This window comes from Drosophila hydei, unplaced genomic scaffold, assembly GCF_003285905.1.
Source record: "Drosophila hydei strain 15085-1641.00,03,60 unplaced genomic scaffold, DhydRS2 tig00008114-arrow-pilon, whole genome shotgun sequence".
Classification (NCBI taxonomy): Eukaryota; Metazoa; Arthropoda; class Insecta; order Diptera; family Drosophilidae; genus Drosophila; species Drosophila hydei.
The window spans coordinates 8,573,461-8,596,417 of record NW_022045827.1 but is presented as its reverse complement, the minus strand read 5'-3'; the positions used below and the strand labels follow the sequence as shown (position 1 = coordinate 8,596,417).

The 22,957-nt window shown below is 33.6% G+C and overlaps 1 protein-coding gene and 1 long non-coding RNA gene across 3 annotated transcripts; one reads left to right on the top strand and one right to left on the bottom strand.

Annotated features, from left to right (window-relative positions):
- Positions 1-1,113: 1,113 nt before the first annotated feature.
- On the bottom strand, positions 1,114-2,281 carry LOC111601969. 2 transcript variants are annotated; one of them, XR_002751578.2, is made up of 4 exons: positions 2,200-2,281; positions 1,943-2,087; positions 1,611-1,831; positions 1,114-1,299 (listed from the first exon to the last, which is right to left on the bottom strand). It is a non-coding gene; the product is annotated as an uncharacterized LOC111601969 (long non-coding RNA). The 2 variants fall into 2 exon arrangements; XR_002751580.1 differs by having other exon boundaries at positions 1,943-2,035; positions 2,200-2,242.
- Positions 2,282-5,397: 3,116 nt separating this feature from the next.
- Positions 5,398-21,704, top strand: LOC111601867 (estradiol 17-beta-dehydrogenase 11). Its single transcript, XM_030224476.1, has 8 exons — positions 5,398-6,246; positions 14,900-15,053; positions 15,123-15,247; positions 19,597-19,707; positions 19,780-19,905; positions 19,985-20,106; positions 20,171-20,287; positions 21,419-21,704. Exons 1-8 carry the CDS (start codon positions 6,055-6,057, stop codon positions 21,687-21,689), a joined length of 1,218 nt encoding a protein of 405 aa, XP_030080336.1. The 5' UTR covers positions 5,398-6,054; the 3' UTR covers positions 21,690-21,704.
- The last annotated feature ends 1,253 nt before the right edge of the window (positions 21,705-22,957 follow it).

Below are 22,957 nucleotides of genomic sequence, written 5' to 3'. Positions count from 1 at the left end.
TATACTTTTGCTATTTATGTTGGATGCACATAAATTTTGAGACTGTTCGAACAAAAATTTAATTAAAAGCATATTTATTGCTGCGTTACCCATCAAAACTCGTTCATTCAGCTTCAACCGGTTCAGTCTATTGCGTTCAGTAAAATAAGAAATACAAATACAAATATCTAATAAAATATACCAAGTTTCATTAACATCAATTTTGGAATGCATATATGAATAATACTTGCTGAGAGGTAGAGGGAGGGGAAGATTTTAGATGCATTTTAATGAAACACTCTTTGAAATGAATATAAACAAAAAGTAAAGTCAACATGCTTTTTAAATTAAATTAAAAATTAAATAAATTAAGAAAATTAAGAAATTATGAAAATAATAAATAATAAAAATGACTTTTTTTAAATTATAATAAAAATATACGAAAATAATACATTTCTTCAGGGCTTTTTATATTTAAAACTGAAATCAAATGCATATATAGTAAAAATTTTGATCGCTTTATGTATTGAAAGCTTACAATCTTTGTTCTATTTACTTTGCCACTTTATATCGATATTCTAACTAGCTAAAAATATCACTTATTTCATAAAATGCTGACATCAATAATCTGGAATGAGCAAATAAATAACAGGTACCCATGAAGCAACTGACGCCCACGCGGTGTGCTAAAACCCAATCTAAACAGAAGAAAGAACAAAAAAAAGACAGAAAACGCAGACATATCTAAAAATATATATATTTTAATAATTGAACGGAGTTCGGGCTGAAATGTTTTACGATTTCAGAATTTGAGAATTAAACTGGATTGGCCGGCTAGTCCAAAGTCTAACCAGTCCCAGACAAGTGCTGGACCAATGCATATATAAGCCAAGTTATAATATATGAAACATTTGTCAAAAGTGAGCTAAAAAAAAGTTGAAAACTTTGGACTTGGCGCATTTATATCTTTCAGCTGAGCTTTGGATTTTAGAGGCTGCGGTCACTTAGCACTCATCACTTTAAAGTCATTTTTATTTTTATTTATTTTTTGTTAGTTACCTGTGAGATATGTGGGCATTATTATATTGTTTATAGCTCAGCTTACCGTTGTATTAAATACTTTTTTTGGTTTGTGATATCTCGCAGCCTCCATTTGTGCGTTTGGCCTTATTACTTATGATTTGGTTACTAATTTAATTAAAATCGCATTTAATGCGCTGCTGTCATCAGTTTGTTTGTTAAGGTTGTTTAAGTGCACTTTAAATAGAGCTTACGCCTAATGCTTTCGGCCTATAAATAACTTCAAGTTGCCGGCGATTTCTTCAAAATATATACGTAAGTAAATTATGTATATATATATATATAAGCAACACTTATATATATATATATATATATTACTTATTTTTGATTGCATCATTAAGCGTTGCTTACACTGTGCAACAAGACTTTTGTTGTGGACTAAAAGTCCAATATTTTATATAAATAAAATATACATACATATATTCAATATAAAATATTTCTAATTATATTAATGTAATTATTATTATATATATCATGTATATTATATAATAATATACATTTAATAAACAAAAAATTAAAATCCTAAGGTTAAGTATTACATAATTGTTTACCCCTAATCTCTGCAATGACGCAAGTCATAAGCTCATCAAATTCTTGTATATAGTTTACATATTTATCTTTGCACGTGCCATAGAAATTCACATCTGTATCAAAATTAATATTATTAGCCATATCTTGTATATTTTAGATGTAAATTTGGTTAGGGCTTATTCAAATTGTTTCCTATAGCTGAGTTTCTTATTAGCATTTTGATAGCTTCAACATCTTTTATCTGTAAGTAAAGTTTTGTTTTATTTTTTTTTTAATATTGGGTGTGCAGGGCCTAATCGATAAGGCCTTTAAGAAAAGCCATAATTAAGACCCAATGTCGCTTGCATCACACCTTTAGAGTTAACATAGAGTTAAGTAGGTCAATTACGGCGGAAGTTCATGACAGTTTGGTACCGGAAAGTGTTCGTCTACAAACTACTACAATCTAAACAAAGATATTTAAAATGGTGTTGAGATTTCTAAATTCGCTTTGTCAACTGAAAGATAAATTTTATTTGAAATCATAAATTTTAAATATTGAATATGAAATTTAAAAAATTGTTCCAACTATATTTATTCGAAAATTAATGATATATTGATTTAAATTACGATATTAAGCCATTGAATAAACTGTCAAATTTGTAGATTTCTATGCTTTGGCTCTTAAAAAATATATTAAATTATAATATAGTTTTATACTGAAAAAGAATGAAAAGAGGAATAAACAAATTTAGTATACAAAGCTTTTTTATTTGCTTGTTTTTTTAATATATAATGAAATAAAATGATTTTGTTTGAAAAGGTCTCTAGAAAATATAAAAATATTTCAAAGCCATCTTCAATTTTAAAAACTTCAATCAAATTAATTGATGTATTTTATTTCCTCTAAAGAAAAATTCACAACTCACAAATTTCAATTAACACAATTGAAAAAAACTTTGAATACGACAAAAATCCAACATGATTTTGACCTTGAAAGAGTAAAAAAAGACGCTAAGAAATCGTTGAAAAAAAGTTTGGCAACAATTAGTAAGCTTATAATTATGAACAATCCATACTGGAATTAGAAACCGTCTACGTGCTACGTTGTTCTATCTGCAGTAGCCAATTAAATATAAACAACAAATAAAATTCAAAAGAATATACGTCAGCGTCTGAGCCGCGATCCAAGTCTCGTCGTACATGGTTTAAAACACGTTCTATGGAGCCTTAGCCGGAAGTTTTCAAACTCCGCGCTTCACAAACAAGAATTCTTAGAGCTAAAACGAATATTAATACACATGTGTGTGTGCGTTTTTTTTTATAATAATGCCTATATGTGTGCGTGCGCGTGTGAGGAAGTGAAATAGGTTAAAGTTCGGCGATTGGCGCCAGCGCTTGAATCTTTGACAAATGGCTAAGATCAGTAAATTACGCTAATTTCGTTATGAGGTTCTAACGGGTTTTCTGCGAACGGCAAGGTCGGCCAAATGAATCTTTTACTATTTTCAATATGATTAAGTTTGATTTTTTATATCTTCGTGGATTAACATATTTTTAGTGCGCGGTCAACAGGGCACGAGGTTAAATTGTTTATGCAACATTTAGAAAAAGGAAATACGATTTTTAGAGAATGTTGTTTTTTGTTTTTCGAGCTAATAAAGCGGAAATTATCGAATAACATATTAAAAGCTAGTTAAATAAGAAAACACATTTGACTTCGCGATAAATATTTGTAAGATTTGCTAATTGGCTGATACGCAATTATTTGAATATATTTGACTCTTAGCCAACACTGCAAAGCTGTCAGCTGTTTTTGTCGCTTAGAATATGCATGCGCTCTTGCTCCTGTTCTCTTTTATTCACAAATGCCACCACCAAAATAAATAAGAAGCTAAATGGAATCACAACCGGAGCCCTTCCACATTGCCTGCTCTCACGCTTTACAAAAGCCGCTTGCTCGTTCGCTCTCTCTTTGTCTCTCTCCCTTTTCAGTTTTGTTCTTGTGTTTGACGCATGCGTCACAAATGTCAACGAATTAGTCACAAGAGGACGTTGAAAAAGTAAAAAGTAAATATAATCAAATGCAAAAGGCAATTAGCAAACAGAAGTAAACTATGCCAATAAAATAATTAACTAATAAAGCTGGTTTTTAATATTAATGGCGTGTCTGCAATTGAAGAACACAGCTGTGCAGTTGGTTCCACCTTAAAAAAATATTGTGAAATCAAAAGCAAGTGCGCTGTGAAATGCTGATATGTAAATTAAGTTCATAATATTGCATAAAATATTTGAAGTTTAGAAGTGCACTCAACCAATCTCCAAGCTTTTTAAAGTGTCTCTAGTGTATCAAAAGTCGCCTCTCAAGATTTATGCAATTCACTATTACGGCTGACAATTCCCTCGCCCCCTCACAAAACGCATAAATGCACATACTCATGCACCAAAACACGCACACAGTTGCAATTTTGCATTATCATGTATGCAGCTAACCAAATTGTAGACGGCCTTTAAATATTTTTGGCGGTTTTTGACCCCAAGCACCAGACTGCAAATACTTGTTAAAAATGCAAATGAAAATAAGAATGTTAAAATACGCACGTAACGAAACCAAAAAATATAAATTAAATAAACCTAAAATATGTGACGAAATCGATAAGAAACTAAAAAAATCAAACGAAAATTTGAACATTTGCATAACGTGTTTGCATATAGAAAAGTAAATGACTAACAGATATCCTATGGTTAAATTGGGGCATATACCCACAGATTTTTTTTTTGAAGACTTTGATTTTGGATTAAGTATATTTTTTATATAAATTTATTATTATATAAATATTATATATATTTTCACATTAGTTATATAAAAGTAATATGCACCTTTGCTCGCATGGGTCCAGGGTATAGACATGCAAATATTCTAAATGCAGATGAGCAAAAAAACGAACCCACACAAAAGAGAAGACATAAAGAGAACATTAACAATGGAAATTAATGCAAGTGCGTAATTTCACTTTCCTTTGCTGCTCGAGCAAGCAAAAATCCCGTCTGTGGCATAAATCAGAATTGAGCTAAAGGAAAGTGAAGAAATATAGAGGATATGCGATAGGTCAGCTGTGAAAGTGGAATGATGATAAGCAGAAAAGCCATAAGCAAGTGATTTAAGTGTTGGAAAGGGCTTTAAACACTCTTGAGCAACGATAAGTATGTAAGCATAAAGAGGAGTATTAAGAGTTAGTGTTTGGGGCAGCAACAGGTGTTTAACAGTTAAAAGCAAAAATTAGGAAAAAATACGGAAAATATAATAATAAATCAATTAGGCAAGGTTTTTTTGTTAAAATCTTTGAATCATCATTAAAAAGCGAATAAGTTTTTTAACATACAAAATTAAATTTGTTAATAAATGTCTCTTAAAATGTTTCAAAGGCCTAATTAGTCAATTAGTCGGTTACTTATATATTTTTTATGATTCTCTCGCCTTAAATTTAGATCATTCATAGAGAGTGTAGGAAAATATGAAATTAGTTATGAAATGGGTTTCAAAGTGCTTTGTTGCTAATTAGTCTGTCAGTAATGTTTTTATTACGATTTTCAAACATTTGTTAAAGTTCATGCACAACTCTACCCTTTAAGAAACCCACAGCTTATAATTGCAACAAAAGTCTTTAATTAATTACCCCTAGCTAATGAGTTTGCATAAAAATGAAATACCTTTAGGTGAGCAGCAAATGCAGCTGGCTTGATAATGATTAAAGCTTTTAAGCCAACATAAATAACAATTAATTTGTGTGTACAGTGGGCAACAATAAAGAAATCAACTACACATAGAGTTGAGCTTTTATTAAATTACACAAACTAAAGCGAGCTATGGTAATTACCGTAAAGCGTCAAAAGAACGCAGTTGCTACTCGAAGCTCGACGTGAAACTTTTGCTTTTTAGCGAGATAAAAACAAAACAAAACAACAAAACAACAGCTGTTGCTGAAGCTTCGTGACGTCACACGGCTAAGCTTCAGGCAGAGGCTGAGCAAACGGCAAACGGCAACGGCAACGGCAACGACAACGACAACGTCGACAGCGGCTGCGACAGCGACGTTAACGGCGATATCCAATAGCGCCCCAAAATAAGAAGTCGAAATTCATTCCTTTCGTTCAAATTCGTTTGCTACGCTCACGAGAGCGGACGTGCAGCGCGGAAAATCAGATTCAAAAGCAAAAATACAAAACAAAACCGAAAAATATAAAATAAACGCAAAAACATAATAAAGACAAAACGTAAAGCAAGCAACAACAGAAAATTTCGTAGTCTCGCCTTGTTGTTGCTATTTGTTATTGCCATTGTTATTGTTATTGTCTTGCTTACCTGTGTTTCGTTTGCATCAAATAATAACCGTTACGAAAATAAATTAAATGTGATCAGATTTTTAACAGAAAATAATTTACCAAAAACATAAAGAACAAGTGCAACAAAATTCGTGTCGCAAAATGGTGAAGAACAATAACAATCTGGAGGCGGATACTTTACCGTTAACCAACGGACATGCTCTGCAAAATGGCAATGGTGCGACAGTGGGTGTGGCTGAGCCGCCCAGCTGGAGCCAAAGAATATGGAATACCTGGAATGCGTACGCAGATGTCATGTGGTTCATCATCTGCAGCATAGGATACATACTTCAGGTAAGAGCTAAGAGCTATAGCCAATGCCAAAGTTATGCATAGAAAAACTCTGCCTTTGTTTACAAATGCTGAACAAATCTTGAATTGTTTATGATTTTTGCTATTGAACATTTGAATTTCTGATGCTTCCGTATGCTCAGCAACAGCTGAGCAGCTTAATTAACAGCATTGTCTGATTGAATAAAGCCAATCAATTTCATTTATAAAACATCTATATAATTCAGATGCGTATTTTTTTTAAATAAAATGCAAGAGGCATAGCAAATTCGAGAACAAAAACCTTTATATGATAAATTTCGTTTTGAAATAAATTATAAAAATAAATATTTTGGTTATATCAAAAAAATTGGATAATTTTTAAATATTTATTTTAAGGTCTTATTTGAAACAAAATTTTAAGAAATTCATTTTGATTTCATACAAATGAATTCCTCAATTTTATATAATATAATTATGTAGCTTTTAATAAATATGAATAATATTATATAATATATTAAATAAAAAAAAAACAAAATGCAGTTTCTTAGTCTCAAAAATAAATGATCAGCGTATGCTAAAATATTTAAATTAATTTCCGAAAAAATCTTTAATGATTTCAATAATATTTGGTGTAAAAAATCGAAAGTAATTTTTTATATTTTTTGCCTTTGGATTGTTATTCAAAAAATGCACTTGATAAATGACATAAATTCACAAAATCACCAAAAATAAAAACTCGTTTTTGTGCCACTTATTTTCACTGCCTGAATTCGTGGGCAGAGCGTAAGTGCCCTTGCTCTTGGCTGCTTGTTAAAAGAAATAAAACTCTGCGTGGTTTATCAATAAGGCTGCACAGCCTCATCTACCTTTTATGGTTGTCATTATCGGCACGCGCATGATTACTTTTTATTAGCGATCTTTAATCTCGAATCGTTATGCCCATAACATGTATATCAGCATCTTTGTTTTGGCTGATTAAATAATTACGTTAAATTAAATCGATAAATGCTAGGTTAACCAAGTAAACAATTTGCTGCAGGCGGATTCCAATTTTCTAATACGTTGAACTAACAAATACACACTCCATTATTTAATTAAGAAATAATTTATTCAAGCTCAATGTTTCTCTAAATAAATCTAACTGCTACGTACTTTGCGCTTAAGTCAAATATGAATTATTGAATAATAAACAAGTCAATTAACAATGCAGTAGTTATTGGCATGTGTACCAATATTATTAAAAGTGATTAGATAATGCTTATTAGAAATTCAGTCTTAGGAAGGTAGTTGAAAATGTAATTTCTATCCACCCTAACATTGTAAACAATTAATTCAGATATACTGTGCACCATCATAAACACAGTCTTAAATTAGAACACTTTATGTAACCTTTCACAATTATCTTGTTAGCCCGCAAAACCTGTTCTAAAAGTACTTTACTAAAATATTAATACTGCGCAGCAATATTCGTAAGACTATCTTTAGTTAAAGCTAAAGTCAAATCCGGTCGTGTTTAGTTTTTGTAAATTATCTTCATGCCAAGTAGCAAAAAAGAAGAAGAAATCCCCTTATATTGACTGAAACAAGCCTAATTATAGCTTAGACGACAAGCACTTAAACTGATTGCACATTTTAGATATGCGAGCTCTAAACGTTTTCAAGATTTTAAATGATTTGCACTTACCTGACGCCGAAAGGGCCAACAAATTCAGTTAATTGCTGTAAAAGCACGCAATTGAAATTTATGGCTAGTTAACAAAGAATTCGGATTTTAGGCTTAAGGGGAAATATTATTTTAAAAATATTTTATATTTTTTTGTATTTGTTTTGTTTTGTTTTTTTTTTTTTGTGGTCAAATTGACACGCTCGGTTTTATAAACAAATTTCGCAGCATTACATAAGCGAACAATTTTTGTAGGTTTTTTGTTGTGCTACATAATTATATTAATTTCACTTTGGCAACAAAGATAAAAACGAAACCTTTTTAGTTTGCGGCGTTACTCTTATATGTCTATATATGTGTGTGAGAGTATGTTTGAGTGTGTGTGTGTATGAGAGATATGATCATTAAATATAGCATGTATATCATGTATTTGCCTCGGTCTTATTATGCATGAGTGCCATTAAATTACCGAGGTAACTCTCTTTGCCTGAATGCTTAACTAAGCGACGGATGATGCCAACTGCATAGAGACATAGTAGGAGGAAAACAGCCAGAGAGGGAGAGAGAGAGAGAAAGAGGGAGAGACGGAGACGCATTGGAGGCGTTGCCCATTAAAAATGTTGACATTTGCATGCTGAATGCAATAACAACGAGTTATGAACGAGCCAAAACTAATTTGCATGTAAATCTTTTTCAAGATTCGCCCAAGACGCTACAGCGATGACTTGCCAGCTGTTATTGCTGTTGTTATATTTGCAATTGCATACTGATTGACTGTGCTAATAATGGGTTTTGGCTCACAACAATCAGCTCGATGCAGTTCGATATTAATCTGATTTGTGTCGCTGCATTCTTGATTTAGTGGGCCCATGTAAAACAAAAGACTTAGGCAACAAACTTGCCCGCTTGAAGGCGTGCCCATATTACCAACAGTCTCTGGAACTGTCTGGCGGGCGCTTGTAATAAGCTTTGGGGAACACTTCAAAAAAAAAAAAAAAATACAAAAATACCAAAAACAGAAAAATACATATATTATTCCCAAGCGCAGCGGCGCTAGCAGCGCTGTCGGCGTCGGCGGCGCTGCTGCGTTTTGGCTTGTTGACCCAGTTCAACTTTTGCATTTTGCCGGCTTTGCAACGCTATGAAGCCTGTTTTTATTAGCTTGGCTAGTTGTGGGTTCGACTGCTGTTGTTGCCACAGCAAAACATTTTTTCGCGGGCAATCAGCCCGCCTGTGTGCGTCTGCGTGTGTGTGCGTGCACCGGCACAGCAAAAGAAGAAATATAAAAGAAGTAAACGCAATTGAAATCGAAAGTGTTGGTCAAAACAACAACAACAACAATAAAAGTCGTATAACAGCTGCTGGGTATTGCATATGTGAGCATAAAGTGTGCTTTTGTTCGAGACTGTGTGTCGTTGCGGAGGTTATTTGAAGCGCAGGCTCATAGCCCATAACGGCCTTGGCTCACTTGTTTGGATTATCTTACATGCGAAGTGGGTTAGGATAGTGTGTCACTCCATAGAAAGGGCTGTAAACGGACGGGTGTGCTTGATCAACTGAGTCATAGCTGTCGTGGTTACAGTGAATAAGCAAAGCAAAGTAAAATATTATTTTATTTTATTGTGAACAAATTTAAATTGTGTAGATATTTATTATTTATTTATAAATATGGCATCTATTTTTAGAATAGATTAATAATTTACAATACATTTTTTGAATGCATAAATATTTACTTAAGTTAAGTAAATATTGAAATGAATATAATATTTAATACTAATTTTGCAATAATAAATAGTCAAATTATTACTGAGGCTATAGCCGAATTTCCTCAATTTGTTATGTGGTCAATACCGAATTTCACTAAAATATAATAATAGATATATATATATATATATATGTAATTATATAAATTTGTAATAATACATAATTACTTGCGGTCGAACATTATTCTTCATATCGACTTTACACATTCCATATCCGCTGACTTCGCAGCAATCTTTAGCATACATCACAGTTGCGCGGCAAATTCCACTTCTCCACTACTTTTGGCCAAGATTGGCAAAGCATAGAACTCGATTGCCAGATATATATGAGCTCGTCTAGCTGTACATCAATTGCGGTATTTTAGCTGTAAAACAACAACAACAAAACAATAACAAAAACAAAGCCAACGACCAGTTTTTGGGTGTTAATTTCTGCGTAGCAATAAATAAAAATGGATTTTGAAGGCTGCCAGACGAGCGGCCGACCACCCGCCACAGCAAGCAGTCAAGCCAAATACAACAAATAATAGCAAACAACTAGCCAAATACAAAGACAACAACCACTTACACACACATTCATTGACCAGCTGCCCGGGCAAGTAAACTTTTGAAGGCAACCCGCCTCGATGACGCCTCAAAAAATGCAACGGGCGCAACGCGCTGACGGCACAGAAATCGAGTGCGCGTCATGCCTAGATCAATGCATAGGTTGTTCACTACTTCATCTTCAACTGAAATTAAACAAAATGTATTCATAGTTTATGATAGAATATTATTAATATATTATTATTAAATAATGCTTTATGCAAGCATCTGTATTTGAAACACTGATTTATTATACTCCTGCTTAGACTTCACGGATAGTTTCTGCCAGGTCGGTTCTTTCTTCAAAATGCATGAATTAATAAATAATAAATTCAAATTGATGGCAAATATATAGACATACTAAGAAGAGCTATAAATAGATGTCTAGACGCTTATCGATTATTCCAGTTTTATTTAAACACTATTAGCTCATCTTGTTCAACCATTTTCTAAGATTTATGTCATTGCAATATTCATGTTCAGGTTTATTTGTTGCTTCACACTTTTTCCGTTTTCGCTCTTTAAGCTCAACTTTTTGTTATTTTATTTATTAGTATTATATATACAGAAAAGCTTTAAGGAAGGTCACTATTTGTGTGAGTGTGGCAGCAAGTGGAAGTTGCATTAGTGCAGCACCATGCAAGTTCGTGTCTTAAGTCTTTTGTTTTTGAGCTCATTGAATAGCGCTCAAGCCAAAGTCGAGCCAATTAAGGCAGCTGTTGAGTCGACTGGCGTTGACTCGATTCAAGCCAAGTTGAGTGGAGTCGAACGTCGTGCGGGGAGCACTGCTACAGCTGCAGCTATATGTGCCTTGTTGTTGGGCAAGACACTTGACTTGACGCCGACTTGCAGGTTGGCCCGCCGGCTGGCGGTTTCACTTTCAGCTGGCTTAGAATTCACCTGGTCGACGAAGTCGTTTAGATTTTGAATTTTTCGCAATTCTCCCGGACGAAGCAAACAAGTTTCTGGCAACAGCGACTACCATTTGCTTTTGGCCAAGCACAAACATAAACACAAACACAAAGACAAGCACAGCTCAGCAAACATTTGATTACCATTGCTGCGGCTTGGCGTTTAGCGCCTCTAGAAGTTAGCATTTAGATAAGACGTGAGCATATGCCAACATTCATAATTCAATTTCGTCTGCGGTTTTGTCGCTAATATTTTTCTTGTCGCTTTTTGGCTTCTGCTTTGTTTAAATTTGCATAATTGCGCAAGAGTTGTTCCCCGCTCAGATGCTGATTGCCAACTATCAGGGGTTTCATAAATTGATACTGTACAGTTAGAAACGTTGTGTCTAAATGTTGATTTAAGACTAACGAACAGCTAATGATTATGATGCAATTAGATCTTACAGCTTCCTTGATTGTCTGTATAATTGGTAATGAGTTTTTTCTCTATTAAGCTGCTTAGGAGTTATCTGTATGTGAGTTACACTAAAAATAAACTAACATTTTTATTTAAACAGGCGCAGCTACTAAATGATGTTTGCAAAAAAATAATATCCACAAGATAAACAATTTGTAGTAAAAAAAAATAGGAAGCTGTTTGCATACTTAAATATAGCTTTATAAAGAGGAATAATTTGTTTATTTTTTTTATTGAAATTGATATATAAATAAAGAGTTTAATAAACTTTGACTCCCAATAGAATAAATATGAATATAAATTAGCCAGTAATGGACATGTAAACTAAAAATGTCATCAAATATATAAAGTAGTAATTATAAGAAAAATAAATTTCAATTAGTTAGATATTAGGCCAAGCTGCATAAATGTAAGCGTAAATTTAAGTTTCTGGCAATGAAAATTGTGCCGGGTATCTTCTAGTTGAGCACTTTTATATGTATAATATAAATAATTTGATATCTTCCAATCTTAACGCTACCTTGAGACTGTTATAAATTAAATAAAATATTTCATGTTTATAAATACCTTCAAATTTCATTACTTAACTGGCATTAGGAGACTTATGCCCAGCCAATCTATAAAGAATTATCAAAAAAATCCCCAACTTTGCTTCATTTGTACGTCAATAGCTGAAGCTGTAAGCTTTTGGTAATTTTCCATTTTTTTACAAAGGTCAATGCGTTTACCTTGACAATCAAATATACACTCTAACAAACCATAAAATAGACCAATAAACCTAGACCCTACAAATTCGATGCTGACTAAGCAGGTTTTTCGCTTTTACAAAAGACAGATTGTGAAAAATGATTTCCAGTTTTTTATATATATATAATTTTTTTTTGTCAAGTGACAAAGCATATTCAGATGCGAGCACGACTTTGTTAAAGTTTTGTATATGTTTGCATTTACATATAGGCAAGTCATGCATGGACTTTATTGGCCAGAGATAGAACAAGCAAATTTTATGCTTTTAGAATTGACTTCCGCGGTCTTCTATTCACTTTTATTCGGCCTTAAGTCTTATTTTATTTTTACATAAACTTGAATGTGTGAAGAGATAATTTTCAAAGGGTTGGGCATTTGGCATACGTTCCCATATAAAAGCTCTTGAAAATATAACTAAAAATATAAATATATAAAAAAAAAAACAGTTTATCTCTTGACATAAATCGCAGCAGACACATATTTAAGTTATTATCATGTTATGCATAAATTATAATGGGCCATTTCCTGCCCTTGTTTAAGTAGGAGAGACAAAGAGACGGAAAAAAGCACATGAATTGCATGTTCAATTATGTGACAAAATGTCTGTCAACAAGGCAACAAGTGAAAGAAGCAACTGATCATTATTATCTCATATCATTATATTCATCATAATCATCGCCGGACACCAGCTAACATGTTACCCTTAATGAATTTTCGTATTATTTATGAGCATTTTTTATTTTCTTCTTTTTTGGGGGCAAACTGCAGCTAACTAAAAGGCAAACTTTGCTCGTTGAGTTATATGGACTAGGTGTATACCCTATACTCGATATATAACAAATTATTATTTTATAAAATATTTAACTTTTATAAATAATCTAACTCGGTCGTGTTATGCGTTCTCATTTAAAAAATAGTTTTTTTATGTCTTCAGGTTTAATTGATTTAAACTTGAATTTTAACTAATTATGAAACCAGTCTATAATTAACTCAACTGAAGGGCTACAAACGTCATGATAACTGGCTTGACAAAAGTTAGAACTTGAGAAGGAAGCTCTAACTAGAAAACTACGACTTAATCTTAGAAAAATACAAATTTTTTTAATAGACATATATTTTTTTAATATTATATTATTAATGTCAGTCATAAAACTCTATTCGCCTATTAAAATACTTAAACAAGCATGACATTATCTAATAGACCGGGTTCAGAAATCAAAACTTTAGATATTAAGTTAACTATAAATTATATCAACAATTCATTTGCAGAAAGCCCAGTTTTATGCTTCAAGCTATTTACTTTCAATAAACAATCAATATAAAAAAAACAGATAAATTTAAAGCTTAAAGACAGTTTTTAAGCATATATATGACTAGAGTACCTTATCCAGTTGAGTATTCTAAACACTTGCCCAACTATAAGAGACCCTGTGTGCAGCCGTCACATGAGTGCAGAGCAACAGCAACAACAACACACGTTGCGCCACATTCATTGTTAATGTCAAAATAATTGGACACGCTTGCCAGTGTTGCTGCTGCTGCTGCTGCTGGCCCCTGAGCTGATGTTGCACCCCGAGCTGAAGCTCAATTGCAGAGCCCAGCGAGACGACTGCGGGCCGACGCGATGTTGACGTCGCGTGTGGCACGAAAATTTATGAGCCGCCTCTGGTGGCAAGCGAGATGGAAAGTGCCACTGTGCTGCCTCTTAGCTGCCCCTGTTGTTGTTACCGTTGTTGTATTATTGTTTCCTCCCGAAAAAATGAGTAAAATGTTATGTTAATGTTGCTGTTGCTGGTCGCTAGCAATTTTGTTGCCCGCGTGTTTTCTTATCTTTATGCGACAATGGAGACGTGCGAGCCATAAATTTTGACAGCTTATTGACAGTAAATCAACAGAAAAGTCAGAAGACCTGAAATATCTTTCAAAGAAGTTGAAAATATTTCAAGTATTTACCCAGTTAGAGGCGTCAAATTCAACGTCTATTAACACGCTACCGCCAACTGCCAGACAATTCGCATTATCAGCGATTTGTTTGCCCATTTATGTTATTTGTCATTGTTGGTTTTGTTGCAGAGAAAAAAGAGCCAAAAATTAACATATGGAACAACATGTTTGTGCACTAATATTGGCACACTGCCTGACAGTTGGCAGCACTCGCAAGGAAAGCCTCAAGAATGACGAGGGTTAAAACAAAAGACTTAGGCAACAAACTTGTTGTCGCATTTGACATTTAACAAATGCCGGTTCAACTAAAAGCAGCTGATGCAAATACGGTGTCCAAATGTTTGGCTGAAGGCTTTGTCTTGGATTTACATACAAAACATTGTCGAACAGCAAAAGGTTTTTAACAGAAACATCAAGATTTTGTAAGGGTTTCATATGCTGAATGTAAATTTCCCACAGTTTTGTTTTGAATTTTAATTTTAGGAAACTGAACGCATAAATTTCTGCTTGCTGCAACATTTGACGCCTTTAATTACTTAGCCTCAATTAATTCGCTGTTTCCTGTATAATTATTAACACCTCTCTTATCTTTTGTTTCGTGCAGGACCTTTATTACATCGCCTTCGGCTATCCCGAAAAGGAACTCAACACGGACGTTGCATTAATCACAGGTGGCGGCAATGGACTCGGTCGTCAACTCGCCGAAAGACTGGGCAAAATGGGCACCAAAATTGTCATTTGGGACATTAATCAAAAGGGTAAGGCAAATAGAGAAAAAGAGGGTGAGAGTGAGAGTTGATACTTATGTAATTTTCATAACCTTTCAGGCATTGCGGAGACCGTTGAGATCGTACAAGAGGCGGGCGGCTACTGCAAGGGCTATGTGGTGGATATATCAAAGAAAGAGGAGGTCTACAAAGCGGCCGATGTCATCAGAGAAGAAGTCGGCGATGTAAGTACCATACGGCGAAGGGGGGCAAAAGGGGAAGAAACGCACTTGTGGAATGTGCGCGTCAATTGAAGCATAAAACTCTTGTAATTGCCGTTCACAGTTGAGCGCTTAAAATAGTCGCCTCTATGCGCTACGTAATTGTTTGTTGAGGGGCGTTTAATGGCCAGAACCCTTCTTCGTTTTGCTGTTGTTGCTATTTAGAATGAACACATGTAGGCCCAAACACTCTCGATGCAGCCACGCCCCCGAGCAACACATCTTCTGCATATATTTATGTCATAAATTGTGTTACGCTGGCCCCCACGACGTAAATTTGTATGCATGAGCGCATTTTCAACGTGCCACAGTCAACCTTGAGAAATGGTAGAGAAAGAGAGAGATAGAAGTGACCATTGGACGAGTCTTCGAACTGGTTGCCACTTGCGTTGCATCTGGCAATTAATCACAATGTGGAGCACTCGCTGCCTTTAACTTTTACCAGTTTACCCCTGCCTTGGCCGAGGCAAAATCACAACCTGCATTCAAATTAATCGCAACTGGCACGAGCTGCTGCCGACCACTGCCACAATGCCACGCCCATTTGGGATGCACATTAAAAGTGCATAAAATTCACAGCCACTAATTGTGTGACTGCCCCCGAACGCAGCTTCACTGCAACGCATAAATCTTATAAGAAGCAAAAAAAAATATGTATACCTCCAAACTGTCCAAGGCGATGTCCATTGCAACGGCAAAGCGTTCGGGCCACAAATCGTGTCATGGCATTCATTATCACTGTGAATGCAACTGTGAACGCTGACTGCCGCCTGTCGAATGCTGCCTTCCAACTGCCAAGTGCTATCTGCCGACTGCTGGTCAGCGAGGAGTGCAGTTGCTAATGTGATTAGCGGAGCTTTGCCAAAGTGTCGAAAGTCCGGCAAGCGCATCAGTTTTCGTCATTCACATTAGCTTTGATGGCTTCCGCAATGGGGTTATATCATTAGTCTACGCATTGACGTTGTCTATATTTGAAAAAGAATACTAATTAAAGGTTGGAATGCAGACTAACTTATAGAACATAGTAATCCAGTCTTTGTAGACTGTTTAACGCTCTTTTCGAACCAGTTCTCAGCCAACATTTATTGACTTTAAACGCATAAATTAACTGAACCAAAACGCAAACTAAACCAGCATTTTTAATAACTATGAAACAGACTAACAAAGGAACATAAATAACTTGATTCTTTATCTTTTTTATAATACGCAATCTGAGTAACCTAATTAAATGTATATATCAAAGGTTTAGATTAAATTAAAGTCTAAAGTGCCAACTCATGACTTTAATGATAGCAGAAAATTCCTATATTGCTTCTATATTTATCACAGCCTTGTGAAGACTTCTTAGGCATTGAAATATTTATTTAAAAATATAATTTAACATAGGAATAGCTTACATTTTATTTAAATACATTTTATTTCATAAAAATATAATTTAGCATAGGAACTATTTATTTATGAACTAACGTGAACTATTTATTTATATATATTCTGTTTTCTTTAAACTTAATTTACAATAAGTTTTATTTAATTAAAAAGTTTTTTGAATCGTTTATTTTGCATTAAATTTTGCTTTCAGCTTGCTTAACTCTAATTACGCCTTGCACCTCTTTCAATTATTATACCTGTAGTTCTATGCTTGCGGCTTATCGTATACAGCTGATTTTTATTTCTTCTCAACTTTATATATTTTATAATTATATACAAATAAGCTGTTTAAAGTTGGCCCTTTGCCTGTTAATTATTTTTGGTTACCTGTGTTTACCTGACTAATTAGGACTCTCCAGTTTCAATAGCTAATGCATGCTAAGTCAAGGTCGACGCTGAAGTTGTGAAATCATTAGACAGGAATTTTGTACGTATTCACGTATTATTAAAGCTAAACATATATAATTTTGTTTGGCATTTGAACTTTATTTGAACTCTATAATATTCGTTCTATAATTACTATAAAGACCCACTATAATTTATGAAAAACACAAACATTTATTGTTCTATAGAACGACAAGCCCAAAATGATCAACAATTTTGGTAAGTTAATTGTTGCAGAGCTTGTATCAGCTGAGGCTTTATGAGGGTTCAACACGTTTTACGCTTGGCCAGCGGTTAATTCTACATAAGATATTAACGATCTGACAACTTTAGCAAGAAGAACAACAACCATAATAAAAAATCTAAAATCATTAGCGTAAAAACTTCAAATTGTTTAACTTTAGCTAGAAACATAGACAACAACAAAATATAATTAAAAAACATATAAAACAAAAATGTATAAAAATGGTTAGAATAAAGTTATCAAAATAGTTATAAAAAACTAATTGAGACTAGAGATCTTAACGCTTAAGGCTGGCTAGGAGAGAATATGAGTTAAGAAAAAAGCATGAAGAAGTAGCTCCTTATATTTAATATGCTGTCTGAAAATACCCTGTATTTTGTGGCAAAAAGTTAAAATTAAGTTGTTAAATATAAAAACAGGAATTAATATAAATGGAACATAAAATATAGAATATAAATTATAGAATATAGAAAAGGTTCGACAGCAAAAAAGATCCAGTAGCTCCAGTCACTAAGGGGTTGGATTGATAATTGCCCAGCTGTATGTATATATAATCCAATCCAAAAAATTTGTTGTGTTACTTTTCTTTTAGCTAACTAATGCAGTTTTAGTTACAGACAAACACACAAAGCACACCCCGTTTCTATAAGTTACAGGGTATTCACAACAGCAACACAAATGAGCAAAAAACATTTTAACTACTTAGTAAGTCATGCGTTATGCAGATGACGCGTTGCTTTTGTTGTAGTTGTTGTGAGTCTCTCAAGTTGTTGTTGTTGTTGTCGCCGTCTGGTCTCTGAAATAGTACATTTAATATTTTTAATAACTTTGTGTTGTGCCTATTGCTTTGCTATTGTTGTTTTAATGCACGCCTCGTTAAATGTTTTTCTGTTTTGTATTTTTTTTTCTTTATTATTTGTTTCTGTTTTCTTATTATTTGAAATCGCGCATACGCAACGTGTGACCCGCTGTCGCAGCTCCATTCCCCATTCCGTTCGCCCATTCGCGGTGCACTTGAACTCGCTGTGGCCTGGATTTGTTGTACGTAGTTATTACAGCTGTTGTTGCTATGATAGCTTTCCTTGTTAAATGAAATGTTGCACTTGTTGTTAGCTTGTTTAAGTAGCAACAGCAGCCATAGCCGCTACGCCGCTTGCTTTTAATTGAAGAAATCATATTTATTATATTTCAAGCAGCATTTTACATTATTCGCAATTAGACCTTGACATGTTACACTTATTTTTATTTTATTTTCATTCGTTTCCAACGCATCTTCATAACAAATTACGCATTGAGATTTCAACTGAACAGCGAAAAAAGTTTTGTAATAATAATTGCACCTTTTTTATGAGCGCTTTCCGGCAACTGATTTGGAACCGTAACGAATTATTTAACAAATGGGTGGAAATGGGTATATATATATGGGTATATATCTATATAAATATATATATATATATATATATATATATATATATATATATATATATATATATATAGGAAATGGAACTTAAATATGTGCAGTTTTTTATTAATATATTAAATACAGGTTGAGAAAGGCTAAGCAAGCAAACTCAACTAACAGATAGTTAAGGTATTTTAAGTTAGCTGTGACTGATATACATTTTAAAGATTTATAAGGTTTATAACTAATAAAAAACTAGTTAAATATGAATAGAAAACATAAAATGTTTACTAAATTTTATTTAATATTTCAATAAATCTTAGTTATGTATGGATGTTATTACAAATTGAACGAAGACCTATTGCACCTGTCTTAGCTTTTTGGTATCTGTTCTTTTATATTGCTATAATAATGTTAATATAAATTATCTAAGGCAATACCCATTTCTGCAAGGTTTGTTAGTAAAGCATTATTTGTTAGATTGTTTGTTAGATTGTTTGTGTGTGCCAACCCTAATCAACTTAGCTGAATGAAAGCTACAATTAAATCAGACGAGAATGTTTCTGCTTGGTTCAAACACTTTCAAGAATCATTAGCATTAATTAAACATAATAAACTACAGGCAATAACACAGATGAAAGGTGTTCTGAAGTCAAGTTGCTGCACAGCTGCAGGCAAATTCAGAATTATTCAATTTGTTGCAAGATTTTGCTGCACATGTGAATTGGTGAAAACGGATTTATTTATATTTAAAACTTAATTGGCTATCACAAACAATAAGAGCCCAAAACAGAAGCCAAGTAAATCTTTACGACAATCCATTAAAACGTTTTTTATTTTGTTTTACCTTTGCAGATTACCTTGCTGATCAACAATGCTGGAGTTGTGTCTGGGCTGCATCTGTTGGATACGCCGGACCATTTGATCGAGCGTTCGTTCAATGTGAATGTTATGGCACACTTTTGGGTTAGTTGAACTCACACACGCACATACACACACACACACTTGGTATAATAATAACTCGTTGTCATTGCACAGACCACAAAAGCGTTTCTGCCCAAAATGATCGAGAAGGAACGTGGACACATCGTGACGATCGCCTCGCTGGCTGGCCATGTTGGCATTAGCAAATTGGTCGATTACTGTGCCAGCAAATTTGCAGCGGTTAGTATTCACTCGCTCACTGTGCATGCAAATGTATACAAGTATTTTCACTACAAACTTGCGCACGAAATAATTGCAGGTTGGCTTCGATGAGGCGCTGCGTCTGGAGCTGGAAGTCCTCGGACATACGAACATACAAACCACCTGCATTTGCCCGTTCTTCATACAGGCAACGGGCATGTTTGACGATGTGAATGCCAGGTGAGCGCGTTTATGGGCGTTGCTCGTGCGGTAATATACTGACAGCTAAACTGTTCTGTTGCAGATGGGTGCCCACATTGAATCCCAACGATGTGGCCGATCGCATCATCTTGGCCATTAAGAAGAACGAGAAGCTTGCCGTCATTCCCAGTTTCCTCAAGTTCTTGCTGTCCTTCAAGTGGTGAGTAAACACACAAAACGAAATGTCTTAATGAGGCTACGAAATAAGCTAAACACATCCGTCACAGCTATAGAAACAATTTTGAGAATGTTTTTTAAAGCAAGTATAAGAAGATTGGAAAGTGCAAAAGAGAGTTTAGTTGAGGTTAGCACAAATTTTAGTACAGTTTTGATTGCGTAAGGAATACTTGACTATATTTTGTATAAAAGTATGTCGAGTTATCTCTATTAGGTAATATAGTAATATGTTATATATTTATTTAAAAATATAGATCATTAAATGTTCCCTCACATAAATACAGCTGAAATATTTTATGAAATTATAAAATTATATTATATGAATTTATATCTGAATCTGAATACTATTCTTAGTTTTTTATTTTCTGACTATTAAATAAAGTCATAATTTGATTATATTCAGCTAAATGTTTATTAAATCAAAATAGTTTCCTAAAATGTTTCCAGAAGGAAATCAAACTAAGAAAAATGGAATGAAATGTAGATAAATTAAAATAAATTTTTTGATAAGGACTAAAAGCATAGTTTTTAAAGTTAGCTTAAGCATAACTTTAGGACCAATCAAATGGTATATATTATAATTATAAATGCCACAATTTGATGTAGCAGCATGTGCCGTAACCTTAATGCTGCATAATATAAATGATAGCAAATATATACTTCTTAGAGTTTCATTTTAAGCTTTGAGCAAACAAACAAGAAGTATAAGAAGTATAAATATATCTATATATATATATAAATATATCTGCAGAATACATTTCTACCACTAGCTTCATCTATTACGCAGCGCTGCCAGCACGAACAACCCCTAAAAATGTCGATTAAAAGTTATTGTTTAATAATCTGAACTATAGCCATTGTGATGTGCATTTTCATTGCCTTCTATTCGAACTGTGAATTATTATCCAGTGCGGGAATCACTGTAACTGTAACTGAAATATATATGGAAATGCAGCCCACTCTACTTTGGGTCTTTGAAACACCCCAGCCATGGTCCGTGGCTAATGGTGCTGCTTTAATGTGTTTCACTTTAATAATGCATAACATTTACCTTTACCTTATTCTGTTTTGTGTCTCATTTTGGTTTTTTTTCTCTCTTTTTGCCTATTCACAGGACCTTCCCTTGGGGTTGTGTGGGCGGCTTGTTGCGTCGCCTGGTGCCCGATGCCTCGCCGCATGGCGTGCCCAGCTCCAGCAACACGAGCAACAGCAACTGCCAGAACAACAGCCATGGCAAGCTGAATGCCAACATCATATCCTCATCCACTGCCGCGGACATGGCTGCCCTCGATGCTCAGTTGAGCAGCGCCAGTGCCACGCTGCCAGCGAAATCACCCTCGATGCTCATCCAGCGGACTCCTTCATTAGGGGAGCGTGTGCTCTGAGCAGTGCCTCCGCCGCCGCAGCCATCGCCCTTGCCTTCGCGTATTTGTTGCTTTTGCATTTTACGAGTTATGTGTGTAATTGAATTTGTGTTTTTGGCAATTTTTCTCTCTCTATCTTACGTTACTTTTTTTTGTTGGCCAAACGAACGTCCGCGGTAGATTTGCGGATGGATTCGTGGTCAGAAGCACATTTAGTAATTTTAAGCTACGAGTCTAGTGATATTACATTTAGTTATGATGGCCCCCCACGGGGCCCTCAGATACGATTAGTTCTTTAAATGCTGATTCGTATTTTTGTACAGTGTAAGAAAGAAGGAGTCGAACGAACGTGTAGTCAGCAGTCAGGTTTTTAAAAGCATTTCCCTTCGGTTGTAGCTCTTCTTAATACGCAAAAATCGTATAATTCTAAAACTAGTTAAATCCGCTATTGCATCGGGTTACATATACCAATTTCTATAGCGTAGGCCGAGTGATTTCTTCAATCGACTTTTGCCGTAGGTAAACTTTTCTTTTATAAGCAACTTGATATAAAAACATATATTTTTTCTTAACTCTTAATTAGCTCTATTCTTAATACCAATTCAACTAAAACTTAGTTAGCAGGCAAATAGATTTGTCGAAAAAAATAAAAAACGTTTTCATTTAAATTAGCTAATACCATTTTGTGTGCATCGAATGTTTAGTTAATACGATACAAATAATTTATCGATTGAAACTATTTTAAAAATATATCTTTATATAAAAAGATAAATATATAAATATTAAATATAACACAAAAATGCATTTTTATTTTAAAACAATCATAATATATTAATAAAAATATATATTAAATTTTTATGGACTAACAATTTAATTTGTATTTATAAAAATGTATAAAAACATTTTTGAATTTTTTGCTTGTAAACCATTTTTCGTCGAGGAAATATTAATGTTTTATATTTATAAAAAATATAAATTATAAAAAATATAAATATAATATAAAAAATATATAAGCTTGTGATTCATTAAAAATTACTTAAATTAATTTCATGAATTTTTAATGTACATAAAATATTGAAAACAATTTTATAGCTCTCAAAATATGCAAATTAAATTCTGATTAAAAAAGAAACCACTTATATCTGTTAACAATAAAAAAATTAAAAGCACTCTCTTATATTAAAAAAAAATTATTATTTTTTAAATATATTTATGTTTTTAATTTTTAAAAATATTTAAAATATATAAGTTTGGCGCTTATAAATACAGCAAAAATTTAATTTACTTTT